Genomic DNA, 13,923 nt, shown 5'->3' on the forward strand with positions numbered 1-13,923 from the left:
AAATGGAATCAGCTGTGGATGTAGCTGGCGTGCTCATGACATAATCCTATGAAATGTCCTCATTGCAACAGACAGGCCAGCGCTTGCCCAATCAGATGAACAGGTACCACAACTTGGCCAAGTTGACACCTGTCCCTAACCATGACACCACCCATTCAATGGAAGAAAATATTTGGAAACCACATATCTGATAAGAGTTTGATATCTAGAATATATAAAGAAATTCTACAACTTAACTATAAAAAGACAAGTAACTCAATTTGACAATGGGCAAAAGACTTGAGTACACATTTCTCCAAAGAAGATACACAAATGGCCATAAAAGATGCTACATGTGATAACCATTAGGGAAATGCACATGAAAACCACAATGTGATACTGTCTCACATCCATTAGAATGGGTATAAAACAATGGAAAATAAGCATCAGGGTATGGAGAAATAGGAGCACTATTCATTGCTGGTGGCGGTGTAAAATGGTACAGCCACTGCGGAAGACAATTTGGCAGTTCCCCAGAAAGATAAGTATAGAATTACCGTGTGACCCAGCACCCCCACTTCCGTGCATGTACCCCAAAGAATTGAAAGGAGGGACTTGAACAGATAATTTCACACCAATGTTCATAGCAGCATTATTCACAAGTGCCAAAAGATGGAAGCTACCCAATGTTCATGAACTGATGGATGGATATACAAATCTAATGTGTGTGTGTGTGCGTGTGTGCGTGTATGAATATATATACAATAGAAGGCTATTCAGCTGCTGAAGGAATGACGTTCTGATACAGGACAACACGGGTGAACCTTGAGGACTTGATGTTGAGTGAAATAAGCCGGACACAAAAGATGCTGTGTGGCCTCACTGATATGAGCTAATTGGAATAAACAAATTCATAGTTAGAAACTGGAATATGGGTCACCAGGGGCTGGGTGGGGAGGGAATGGGGAGTTAATGCTTAAATTGCAGTTTCTGTTTGGTTTAATGGGGATGTTTTGGTAATGGATGGTGGTGATGGCAGCACAAATAGTTAATCTAACACGTGAATTATAGAGTCAAATGTGGTTAAAAGGAGACCTTTTAGGCCATATATATGTTACTAGAATGAAAGTTTAAAAAAGCAAAACTAAAAACGTAGGATGTATGACATGAACAGTGAAGCCAATTGCAAATGATGCACTATAGTTAACAGTATAGTTATAAAAAGTTATTTCATTTTTTTCATGAATCATAACTATTGTTCCTTACTTACACAAGTTGTTAATAATGGGGTGGTATATAGGAACACTATATTTTATGCCTGCTTTTTCTTTAACCTACAACTTCTCTAATTAAATGAAAAAAATCTAAAAATTATATATATAATATATATATATAATATATAATAAGGCCAATACAGCCTTTCTCAATTATTTGTGTCTATAATGTAATTTTAGTCAGAACATTTTTGAATAGAGGCTTAGAATTAAGTAACTGTGATAATTACAAAGAGACATACAAGACTTTTATCATTTGATGAATCCCTCGTCCTGTTTCCTTCCCGTAGGTACCTTCATTTGCAAGATGGTGCCGTTTGTTCAGGTTACTGCGGTGGTGACGGAAATTCTCACCATGACCTGCATCGCTGTGGAGAGGCACCAGGGGCTCGTGCATCCGTTTAGGATGAAGTGTCAGCACCCCAAGCGGAGAGCGTTCACAATGCTCGGTGAGTGCTCCGATGCGGGTTATGTCGAGGTCAGGCCGTTCCTTATAGAATAATGTGGATTTCCCCAAAGGGAGCTGTGTTTATGAGAACCACACTTATCAAGAAGAGAAGCTTCTCCTTTGACTTGTAGATATTGGAGTGTAATTTGAGGGTATCAGTCCTCTACTCATTTGTCTCCACTCCACCCCATCTGTCCTTTAGGCCAACTACAGGCCTGAGAACCTCTAATTTCAGATTTACTTCTTTGCCTTTAAGTCTTAAAACTTGTAAGCAACTTTCACCTACTCTAAAATAACCCCTGTAGGGTACCTGCCATCTGAGGTAAGAAGGCTCTAAGCTAAGCTGACCAGGGTGGGTGGATTTTGATGGGGCAAGAATGGCATTTTTTGGACAGAGGAGAACGCGGCGCCGCCCTGAGCTGTTCCTGGTTTAAGGAAGCTGTCACCGAAGGCGGTGGATCACAGGAGAACACTAGGTATTGAGTGCTGGAGATGACAAGCAAAAATGAACTCCACCTACTTCATGACTTTGCTTCGGGCGTGGCTGGACCCCCCAGCTTGCAGTAACTCTTCCCGACTCAGCAGATCATCTGGAGATGAGCAAGTACCTTGAGTTACATGGAAAGTTGAAGCAAGCACAGTGGGATGGCACTTTCTCTAGTCAATAATTTTCATTGAGCTACTGAAAACCTTAATAGTGGTTCAAATTTATTATAGCTAAATAATGAGATGTACAGAAAATAACTTAAGCAGTAATCAAAAAGAGCATTTTTTCCTGCTATTTCACTTGAGAGAAAAGAGTGACCATTTTCTGCACTAAGTATTTGGCCTAGATTGGATTGCAGAATTTACAAAAGAAAACCCTGAAGGCTTTTCAATGTCAAACTTATTTTAAATAGTTTGAAATAAATAAATAGATAGATAAACCAACAGGGGAAAATTGTTAATTTAAGTGAGTTCTTTTCAAATTTATGTCACATCCTCCCTATAAGAAATCAAAGATCTCTCGGCTTTTAATAATTGACATCCTCCTAACATCAAAACAGCTGAACTCAGTGCATAGGTATGGAGAGAGGTAAGGAAAGAACACATGGAGGGCAGGAGTTATTAAAAAGGAAAGAGACATGGAGGAAGGCTCAACATCAGAAAGCAAAGTTGATAAGCGACAGTCAAGGCAGTTTCTTCTCAAAATAAAAAAAAAGCAGTTGGCAACAGGAAGACTTTTAACTCAAGTAGCCTCATCTCCCCAGGGGTGCTTTTGTGCAGCATTCCTTCATGCCTTCCTCTCGCTCCTCTGTTGAACGTTTGCCACATGCCGCGCTTCCTTCAAGCTGAAACTGCCTGTTCCCGGGCCATGCCGACAGCTTTCTTGCCCAGAAGTGATCACAGGTTGTATCAGAAATGTCCATCTAGCCCAGTGTGGACCCGCTAACCCTGAGCAGGCAGGGGACCCAGGAGGGTTGGCAATGACTTAAAATAATTAGGCTCAATTCTCCAAAATCTGTACTAAATATCGAAATAACTATTGGGCATCAGCTAACTAGAAGTGACTAAAATAGATGTATCTGGTAATGTAGAGATTTCACGAGGGAAAAAGAGACGAGTGGCCCCTAGAACTGTTTTGGATATTGATGGCTTTCACAGCCGGCTTCAGTTCATGTGTTCGTTCACAACATCTCTCCACTGAAGAGAATCTCAGTTCCTTGAAACCCAAAGCACTGCTTTGTGCTCTTAATGGTTCCACACAAGATAAACAGAATAGGCAGTGTTTGATCAGGAGAATTTCCCCCCAAATTGAAGTCTAGTCTGGTAATATCCATAGGTTGAAATAGCCCATGGGAGTTGCCCTCTTCTCCTTGTTTAGGGCACATCATGAAATTCTTCACAACAAACACATAGAGTACAGGGAACTGGAAAGAGCACCCTAATTTCTGATGCTATAGATGTTTGTAAATAAGAAAAAAATGCCCGTGTTATGATGTTTAAGGTAAATATGTACTTTAATTTTAAGCATAAATGATAGGGTAATCTGTCATGTTCACAATCAGTCATTCAACAAGCATGCATCGTTCCCACCTGCTGAGAAGTGGGAATTCTCCTTAAACTCTCATTTGGAGAAATGAAAAGATGCATGGCATGGCTCTTGCTCTTACGGAGCTCATTGGAGGACCAAGAAGCAAGCTGGTAAGGCTGATGAAGGCATTGCTGCGGACGGCATGTGGGGTCCATGATCAGTTCTGTCTGGACATGGGGGTGGCCTTCAAAGATTTACAAGAGAAGGTGAGGTTGAGGTCAAGTCCTGGAAAAGGAATCTATTGAGCAGTGGGGAAAGAGTGGCCAATCCAGGGCAGAAGGAATGGGAATGACAGCTGTGAGGACTGCGGTAGCACAGCGAGTTCCTGGACTGGGAACTGAAACCAGCTCCGCAAAGAGCTCAGGTGTGAAGAGACGACTGCAGTGCAGGAGGAAAGAGATGCAGGTGAGACTGCAGAGAACCTCATGGACCCTGCTGAGGAATCTGGGTTTCATCTTGTGGGCAGTAGAACACTACTAGACTTTTAAATGTTCAGAACATGTCTTTGGGGAGACTATTCCAGCAGCAGTTTTGCGGATGGTGAAGGAAGGCAGGTGTGGACCTGTGAGACACGCTCCTGCTCAGGACAGAGGTGATGGGATGGATTGAATACTGGGGTCTTCATGGGTAGAGGGCTACGCACAGTGGCATTTTGCTTCAATGAGCCATATCTGATGATTGCCATGTTTTTGCAGGTGTGGTCTGGCTGGTGGCCATCATCGTGGGTTCCCCTATGTGGCACGTGCAACGGCTGGAGGTACATTCCAAGCTAGGATTGATGATGGTATTGTTGAGATTCCCAACCCCTTGTAATTACCATCATTTTCCCTATGTAAGATCATTACAATTTGTAATGACTTCACTGAGATCTCTCAAGTGAGATAAAATGATTTTTTAAAAGATTTTTTCTCTCTGTTGTATCTAGCTTTTTCTTCATCTTAAGCCTTAATGCTTAAAACAAAAACAAAACAAAACAAAAAAAAAAAGAAAAGGTACCAGGGTCATTTTCTGCCTTTTTCTGCCAGCTGAAGATGCCTTTCTTAGTGTCCTCCAGTGTCTTGTTACATTTTAAGAGTTCAACCATCACTCTAGGTTTTCCTTTTATTTTTAAGCCACATAAAAAATTTGTAAGCAAATGTCAACTTATTACTCGGGTCTCATTAACAAATTCTCCCTTACTTCTCTCCCATCCACAAGTTGGGATTTGAATTGGAAACCTTGTCAAAGATCATCTCCTCCAACCCCTCCTCTGCCTCACCTCAGTGGGACGGTCCCAGCCTTGTGCGGCAATGGCCAGTCAGAGAGAGCGCTGAGCCGTCTTTAGTAGTTCTGTCTGTCCATTGCAGCATACTTTATCTTAGCATGTGCTGCACAGACAGTTATCTTAAAAATTTCTTAGTCACAATTCTCCTAAGATATTTTTAAAAGCTAGGTAGTACTCTGTAGGCTTTTAAAATTCCCTAGGCAGATGTGAAACTTTACTGATCATGTTGTCCATCAGCAAGGATATCAGATAACCTAGAACACAAACGGAGATTTAAAACGTAACTTTGTGTTTTCATGTAGCTGGTCTATTGATTGAGCTCTACTCCAAGGACTTTGTTCTCTCCCTTGCTACCCTGATGGCTTGCAATCTGAGGACTTCCCAGTCCTGTTTGAAATCCTTGGACAAAACTCCAAACAAGGCCATCTAAACGTTTCCGGTCACTCAGATAATAAAATTCCTCTTGTCTCTTTCAGTCACAAGAGCAGTGTTAATGCTGTTATTCAATGTCCAGTCCAGAGTTGCAATCATATAAGTCCATGCTTTTGGTGAATCTAAAACTTACCCCTTCCCTAAGCGTGAGCTTCTTTAGGCTAGAAGCCTATAATGTGCAGAGGGGTCGTGGTCGGCTTCATTTCCGTTGCCTTGCCTCGCATTTCTCTTTTTCCATGCCCCCGTTCTGTTGGCTGTCTCTGGCTCTTTGGGAGCTGGTGAGGAGAGTGGAGGAGAGGAAGGGCAGATAAGCTCTGGGCATAGTGACCTCAGGGTAAGGCCGTTTTTCCATGATTGAGTCTGTACTTCGAGGGTTTCTCAAAGAGAATACCACCCACACCCTCCATCTGACATGGTGCTGCTGCTGCTTCTCATAAGACCTTCCAGCTCACGTCCAGCCAGTGATAGCCCCTCCTGCCGCTGAGGCCCCCTTGTCTCCAGCATGGACCCACAGGATGGAGCACCTTTCACCACGGTCCAGATCAGCCCATCGGTGCCGTCCAGTTCCGGCCCATAGAAAACAAACTGAATTTTCTATTTTTAATAAAACTATTTTTTATGCTTTAAATATATAACTCATTCACTCTGTAGTAAATGCCACATAATCTAACTGGCAAAGCTACTCCTCAGTGTCAAGCAGATGAACCTGATATTTTTTGGTCAGGAAAAAAACATCTGATTTCATTTTTCAAATCACATAAGTGCATGAATATGATCCCCTATGGTCACCTCCTCAGTCCTGAATTCCGCTCAAGACGGAGAAAGCACGCGCGTAAGCATGCCTGGGGCTTGAATTTCTCACCTGGTTGCACTAAAGCACCAAGTTTCTCGCCCTGCTTTCCTCTCTCTCAGGAGTGATATATTTGACAATTTTCAGGGCATGGAAGCAATGCAGTGGTTAGATTAAAAGGATCCCTTTTGTCCCCTCACTGTATGAAAAATGTGAATTCAGAACATTCCAATGTTTACACATCACCTTTATTTGAATCCCAGATTTTGCCTTGAATAGAAACACGATTCGATAAGAAAAATCACAAAGTCCTACCATGGGCTTGACAAAAGGAAGCTTCACTGATACCAGTAATTCAAACTGTTTTATTTTATGTGTTCCATAGTAAAACTTGGACAAAGGATCCGACTTTTGTAAATTGGGAGAAGGGTGACTGTGAAGGAGAAAGTGGGATGTTGGCCCCGCCTTACCCCTCAGCCCAGCTCCTCTCTCAGGAAGGAGGGTTTTAGAGAAGTGTTCATACGGAAATGGAGGGTCTGCAGTTGTTCCCATAAAACCATCTTGGAAAGGCTTTCTTGTCCCTTTTGAAGACTGCCAGTGTCGCGTCCTTCTTTAGAGTTCTCGGTGCCTGACCCCAGAGTTGTGGGTCCTTGTAGCCTCTCCCGACATGGACTCAGAATGAATTGCTTCAGCACCCTGCTCCCAGGAAGTTTGGATCTTGAAATTAATTTTCAGTAAGTGTTATTTTTAGTTGTACTTGTAAATAACACTGAGATTAGAACTTAAGTTTTCTTACCTTTAACAATAGGCCAAAAAGCTTTTCTTCCTCCACTCACTAGCCATTGAAGATTGGTGATAAAGTGTGCTGGGACTGTTAGCAGAGACATGTCAAAGACCTAAATATTTTCCATCTGGGAAGCTCCAGAGTGACTAAAATGTCTGCAGTTTTAATAAGTTCTACTTTTATTCCTATTACCAGAGAAGTGACAGTTGAATATGCTTTTAAAAATTGAGTTTGCCTTAATTATAAGCCCTTATTAGCACTTGTTCTTATTTTTATTGTTAATAATAATTTTGATCTCATAAGAAGATGAATCTTTCAGAAATGGTATGAATAAATCAGCATCATCTTTCTGTAAAACATGTGACTCAAAGGCAAATATTTCTAGGATGGTATTAGTTTGAATCTCATATTTTCCTTATCTCATAATCTAAAAGCTAACATTGCCTTCTAAATACCTTTCTAAACAGTGTGATCATCAAAACGTGAAATTGCAGTAATAAATTATGGGCTTTCAGTACTTGTTGATTGGAAGAAGTCTGATGTTCTGTCAAATTTGTCTTTTCAGTGATTGAAGAAGCAAAATAACTGGATTATTAGATAATAGTGATTAAACTAGCTGACATACGCACAGATTTTTTTTCACATGTACTTCGGGAATTGTGATGTCCTTTCATCCAGTTACAAACGTGTGACTGTGGTGGGCCTAAGAGTTGAGAGAAGAAAAATGAGAATAAACAAGCTATTGTTTATAAGTGGACCTCAATTCCACTTAAAATAGAAAACAGGACACACACTCTCAGGAAATTCACTAGTTAGATGGGAAACCAGTGTTCACAAGGAAAGAACCACTAACGTGGTTTCCCGTTTGAAGCATGTGCACCGGCAAATCTGTAGGGGCGTGGGGACCCTGCCGCCGGGGATGCCTGTCCGCGCGCTGTCCCGCTTCTCACCGGCCTCTGGCCGCCTCTCCTTCTCCCGAAGGTCCAGTACGACGTCCTGTACGAGAAGGAGCACGTCTGCTGCCTGGAGACGTGGCCCAGCCGCGCGCACCGCCGGACCTACAGCACCTTCCTGCTGGCCGCGCTCTTCCTGCTGCCGCTGCTCGCGATGCTGGCCCTGTACGGCCGGGCCGGCCGCCGGCTCTGCGCACGCCGGAGGGTGGGCGACAGCGCCGCGCTGCCCGCGGCCCCCGGAGGAGGGACGGCCAAGGCCGCCAGGTCCGCTCCCCGAAACCCTCACCTCTGCGTAGAACTTTCGAACCGGGTCAGCGGGTCCGACCCTCGCCGTGCTTTCTGTCCGGAGCAGGCGCTGACCTTAACAGCTGAGGATTTTCCTGGGCTTGCAGATCAAAGGGGCGTTACGGTGACTGACGGGTTTGGGAATTCGGAAAGTTATCTTAGTTTCGTCCGTATGTAGCCGTGAGGTGGAAGGACGAGCTGGGAGCGGGGGTCAGAACCTAGGGCCCTGCCGGGCTCCCTCTGGGCACTCAGCGGCCACAGGGGTGGGTCATGCCGTCGTCCTCCCGCCCGGTGCTGAAGCAGGTAGGAGGACACTGTGGAAATCCTTTAGAAGTGGGAGAAGGCTATTAATTTTAAATGATCAGTAATAGCATTTTATTTTTACTCAAGGCTTTTGCTTACTGGTCACTGATAGCAATTTCAGAAGATAATATTCCACGATGCTGCTTGTAGCCCGTATGACTTATTTTATCATCTATACTGAGTGACTATTAAAAACAAAACAGAAACAAACAAAACCCTATGTGGAGAAGTCTGGTGATTTGGTGGCGTTTTAAAATCGCTTCTCCAAGTGGGCAGCGACCTCTAGTGCTGCTGGTGAAAGGTGGCGGTTTGGGGACTCTGAGCTGCTCAGCACGGGGGCTCCTTGCAGATGCTCATCTCCCACTTCCTTGGCAGAAAGAGCCACCATGCTGAAATAAGAGCTGCTGAGTAGGACTTCTTATGAATGTAAAGTACTATGCAAATGGGTAGGTCTCTTGCAAATGCTGACCTCCCTTCAGAAGTAATGGAGGAAACTAGTTTGAATCCCTGGTTAGTCATATGATTTAGTTATATAAAAAAGGAATCCATTTTAATTCTATCCTGGATGGTTCTTATATTTCATAAATGCTGATATTTGGTTGTTAAAGACCTGAATGCTCTTCAGAATAAAGTGAATAGGAGTTTAGGCACTGGAATTAGACTGCCTGGTTTCAAACCCAAACGGCATCCCTTCCTGCACATATAACTTTGGCAGTTGCTTCCATTTCTCAGTGCCTAAGTGTCTGCCTCTGTCCAATAGTGCCGGAAGGATTTTAATGGTATAATCTCTGCCAAGTACCTAGCAGAGGGCCAAACCCGTAATGACTGCGTTGCCTGTTACTATTTTATCCAGTACAGTGCTTTTCCGTTACCTCATCTTAAGAAGCGTATTTCCTTTTCTTTTTGTTAGTAAACTAATACCTTCTAGCCCTAGAAGTGTGCCCGTAATATGAGATAGATAGGGATGAGGTCATAGCAATAGGGAAAGGTGATGACCAGCCTGGAATCAACCTGCCATGAACCTCTTTAAGACCTGAAAAATTACGGTTGCCATAATTTGCCTTTATTTAATCGCTCTGCTTCAGTGTTACACGTTTGCCAGGAGAGGTTAACCAGTGCGGTGTCTCCTTCTGGGCCTAGAAAGAAGAAGAGAGCTGTCGTTATGATGGTGATGGTGGTGGCCCTGTTCGCAGTGTGCTGGGCACCCTTCCATGTCGTCCACATGATGGCCGAGTACAGTGAGTGCCTTTCCCTCCTGCTTGAGGACGCTCTAGTTCATTTCTGCCGCCAGGGGCGACGTGTCACCGAATAAGTTGCTATTCACTTGGGGCCACCCAAAGCAAGCATGCAATATGTTTCTTCCATTTTCAAGACCATCAGAGTATTACATGGGGGGTGAGCCTGTATGGTAGTGACCAAAACTTTAACCATTATAGAAGCCATTAGAGAAAAGCTTTTGATTTCCACTTTCATTTGCTCCTTCTGCTCTTGCGATGCCCATTTACAGGTTGGGGGAATTGCCAGCCACACGAGTGCTCCCCTTGCCCCGTATGAGTGCTCCCTTTGCCAGCCGCATGAGTGCTCCCTTTGTCACCCGCACGAGTGCTCCCTTTGTCACCCGCACAAGTGCTCCCTTTACCACGCGCATGAGTGCTCCCTTTACCACCCGCACGAGTGCTCCCTTTGCAAGCCACACGAATGCTCCCTTTGCCACCCGCATGAGTGTTCCCTTTGCCAGCCACATGAGTGCTCCCTTTGCCACCCGCCTGAGTGCTCCCTTTGCCAGCCACACGAGTGCTCCCTTTGCCACCTGCCTGAGTGTTCCCTTTGTCACCCACACAAGTGCTCCCTTTACCACCTGCACGAGTGCTCCCTTTGCCAGCCACACGAGTGCTCCCTTTACCACCCGCACAAGTGCTCCCTTTGCCAGCCACACGAGTGCTCCCTTTGCCACCCACATGAGTGCTCTCTTTGCCAGCCCCATTAGTGCTCCCTTATTTAGAAACCTGACTAGAAGCACATGAATTTAATAACTCCTAGGAGTTCAGCAGACCCGTTTATTCTCTCTGACAGCCTGAGACTTAACATCACTCTCTGTATGATTCCATTTCTGTAACATAGGTAAACATTTGGAAATATTACCCAAACCTTGGAATCAAGTTGAGACGCAATGAGACCTTTAATGTGTAGGGCACCAGCCTATGTCCTCGTCAGCCCAGATTCCCTGAGTGTGAAACTCGTCACAAAGGTTATTTTTACTCAGATAACAGATTTCTCTCCCCAGTGTGGCCTTGAGAATTAGTCACACCTTTAACCTCTTGTAAAAGTGTATGTCTTTGGTAAAGGAAGGTGATAAATAGAAGTTTTATTTTATGCTTATTAAAACAAATACGCATTCTAAATGATTACTTTATTTCAGGTAATTTTGAAAAGGAATATGATGACGTCACCATCAAGATGGTTTTTGCTATTGTGCAAGTAATTGGATTTTTCAATTCCATCTGTAACCCCATTGTTTATGCATTCATGAATGAAAACTTTAAGAAAAAAATTTTGTCTGCAGTTTGCTATTGCATAGTAAAAAAATCTTCATCTCCAGCCCAAAAGCATGGCAATTCAAGAATTATGATGAAAAAGAAAGTAAGATTTTCTTGGAGAGAGGACCCAGTAGAGGAGATGAAAGGAGAAGCATTCAGTGATGGTAACATCGAAGTCAAATTGTGTGAGCAACCAGAGGAGAAAAAAGCTCTCAAATGACATCTTGCCCTGTTTAATTGTGAACTGTGTGAGAATTCTGCCTTAGGCAATGGACATTAAATGTATTGATGCTTTCATACTTAATGCCCTTCATATTTTAATTTAAAGAAAAAGTTATTTTGCGCAAAGGTCAAAGACTGCTGTAAATTCTTAAAATGATGACAAGAAGGAAACAAATCATTAAAAAAAATCGTGCTTTAGAAGTATGCATCATACATGGAAAATTTTTTGAAACATCAGTAAACTATCCTCCCAGATTGTAAGAGTGGATTTTTAAAACTCTCACAAAGAAATAAATGTTCTTGGCTGGCAATCCCCTCCCATGCAGTCAGTGTAATGTGGCATTCTAGGTGTTACTAAACTGGATAAGAAACTAACTATAAAAAGTTCTTGAATAAGTTAGTTTAACACCACAATGAAATTTTCAGTGCATGGTTGAAGTTAGAGAGTATGCTTTTTTGCAAATAAGGTCTTTTCATAATCATAAGTTTGAAGAAGTTGGAGAGGCAGCAAAGTGACAGAATCATGAGACTTAAAGTCAGATGCCTGGGCTTGTGCTCCTCTGGTTCTCCGAGTCATCACTGCTGCGAAGACTAAGAAGTCACCTCACTGCTCTGAGCCTCCTTTTCTCGTGTGCAGTGGGGATGATACCTCCTACACGTCATAGACTTGCTAAGAGAATAAAATGAGACACGAGCAGAAAAGCACCATATACGATAAAACACCTTCAAGGTCTGAAACGCTGTCCAAGCTCTTCCTGTTTTAGACTTCCCTTTCGGTTCCCTCGTCCTTTCCGACGCTTCCCCCCAACCCTGCCCGACTTTCCCCTCGTGCCTCGTGCACCAGTTTCTGGGTCCTCACTTACAGTGACTGGAATGTATTTCCACTAATCTGTAGCAAGTATTTATAGTTTTGAACCCTTTGTCTTCACTAGTGGTATGGCTTTTTCTTATGTAAGAAGGCTTTCGGTACAGCTGGCAGATGGGAGAGTGCCAGCTCTAAGCTGGTGAAGTTACACGGTGCCCAAGGCTGCACCCCAGGAGGGGTGGGTCAGGCAGAGCAGTATGGTTCCCACCTGCTTTCCTTACCTAAGTCTCCCTTAAACCCAGCCCCTCTGGCCTCAGTCTCCTCTTGCTTTCAAATGTCACGGACCCGAGGCCACCATTAAAGTGCCCTCGTGATTCCCCTTCAATATCTGAGATCTCCGAAGTCAAATCAAAGCCCCATGGCCAAAACGTCTCTTCTGCCTCCAGTTTTTCAGTACTAATTCTTCCAGCCATATATGAAAAGAATGAGAAGCTCAAGAACCATTAGCATATTTCACTTGTGGGGCTTTAAGTGAAACCAGAGAACTCAGGCTGTTGAGATCTTTCAAGGTACAGACATTTGATTTTATATGTTTATCAGTATAAGCATGGATAAAGAAAAGGTGAAGCAGCAAGTGATATTAGGGAAAAGATGTCAATATGATGCAGGAAAGTTAAAGTGAGAAGAGGAAATCTCATTATTTGGTTTGTGTTGAAGTGGACTAATTATGGGTTATTTGTGTGAACTGTTTACCTGTTATGTCTAATCTGATGGTTGGGTTCATGGGCCAGTGTGGCCAGGTGATGGTGCCCAGATGTCTGGTCAAGCAAGCACTGGCCTAAGCATTGCTATAAGGACATTTCTTGGACTTAAGTCATCAGCACGTTGACTGTATCTATGGCTGGTTGCATCTACTGTTGGTTAAGGAGAGTGTCTTCCACAGCGAGTGATGTTCAATCAGTTGAAGGCTTTAAAGAAGTCAGGAGACAGAATCTCTCTCTCTTCACTTCCTCCAGCCAGCTGCTCCTGGGGAATTTACTGCAGACCTTCATTGGACCTGCCAGCTCATGGTCTGCCTTCTGTAATTTGGGCTCAACCATCCCCACAGCTGGGTGAGACACTTTTATAAAATCTCATATTTACAGATATTTCTGGTTGGCTTTGTTTCCCTAGAGGACCCTGACTACTACACCTGGCTACCCCTGTAGCAAACATTGACTAACATTAGATCATTAAATCATTAAAATTGCATCAGATTCATGTCTTTGTTCTCTTACTCATCAAATATTGATATGACTCTAAATTTGGTGTATGTGTGCTTCAAATATGACTAAATGAAAATAAATTAGTACTCATACTAACCATTTAATTTTAAACATTAGAGTTTTAAAAATCCTAAACATTGTCAAACTTGATCTAAAATAATATTTAGATATTAGCTAATGACTTAAATACTTAATGTAAAGTCTCTAAACTTCTTGTTAAAGTTTGCTTTTCCTCACAATGCAATGAATAATGTTTTAGAAACAAAAGCAGGGATGGTACCTGCTTTCTTCTTTCCATCACTGAGAAACTTTTACTAGCTGTAGCAGCCCCCGCTGAGTCCAAGCACCGGACGATAGTCTAAGGCAGCTTTTGAGCCCATAGAGCACTCACCGTGGATTGCGAAAAGCAGACTATCCTTATGGCCTTACTTTCTCTTCTCCGTGACTTCCTAGTCCCCTGAGTGCCTAAACTCCTCTGACCTCCACCTGGACTTCTGCTCCACCCACC

General features: G+C 43.2%; 1 protein-coding gene across 2 annotated transcripts in view; it reads left to right on the forward strand.

Moving 5' to 3' along the window:
• QRFPR (pyroglutamylated RFamide peptide receptor) overlaps positions 1 to 13,428 on the forward strand; it is a 50,992-nt gene extending 37,564 nt beyond the window's left edge. Inside the window, exons 2-6 of one of the 2 annotated variants that reach the window (XM_077140166.1) lie at positions 1,544 to 1,702; positions 4,471 to 4,532; positions 8,027 to 8,262; positions 9,727 to 9,824; positions 11,006 to 13,428. In XM_077140166.1, the coding sequence (XP_076996281.1) occupies positions 1,544 to 1,702; positions 4,471 to 4,532; positions 8,027 to 8,262; positions 9,727 to 9,824; positions 11,006 to 11,343 (893 nt within the window). In that variant the 3' untranslated portion in view covers positions 11,344 to 13,428. Of the gene's footprint in view, positions 1 to 1,543; positions 1,703 to 4,470; positions 4,647 to 8,026; positions 8,263 to 9,726; positions 9,825 to 11,005 lie in introns of those variants that run through there. The other variant, XR_013167583.1, reaches the window with a different exon arrangement.
• Positions 13,429 to 13,923: the final 495 nt, after the last annotated feature.

This window comes from Tamandua tetradactyla, chromosome 22 (genome assembly GCF_023851605.1).
Source record: "Tamandua tetradactyla isolate mTamTet1 chromosome 22, mTamTet1.pri, whole genome shotgun sequence".
NCBI classification, from domain to species: domain Eukaryota; kingdom Metazoa; phylum Chordata; class Mammalia; order Pilosa; family Myrmecophagidae; genus Tamandua; species Tamandua tetradactyla.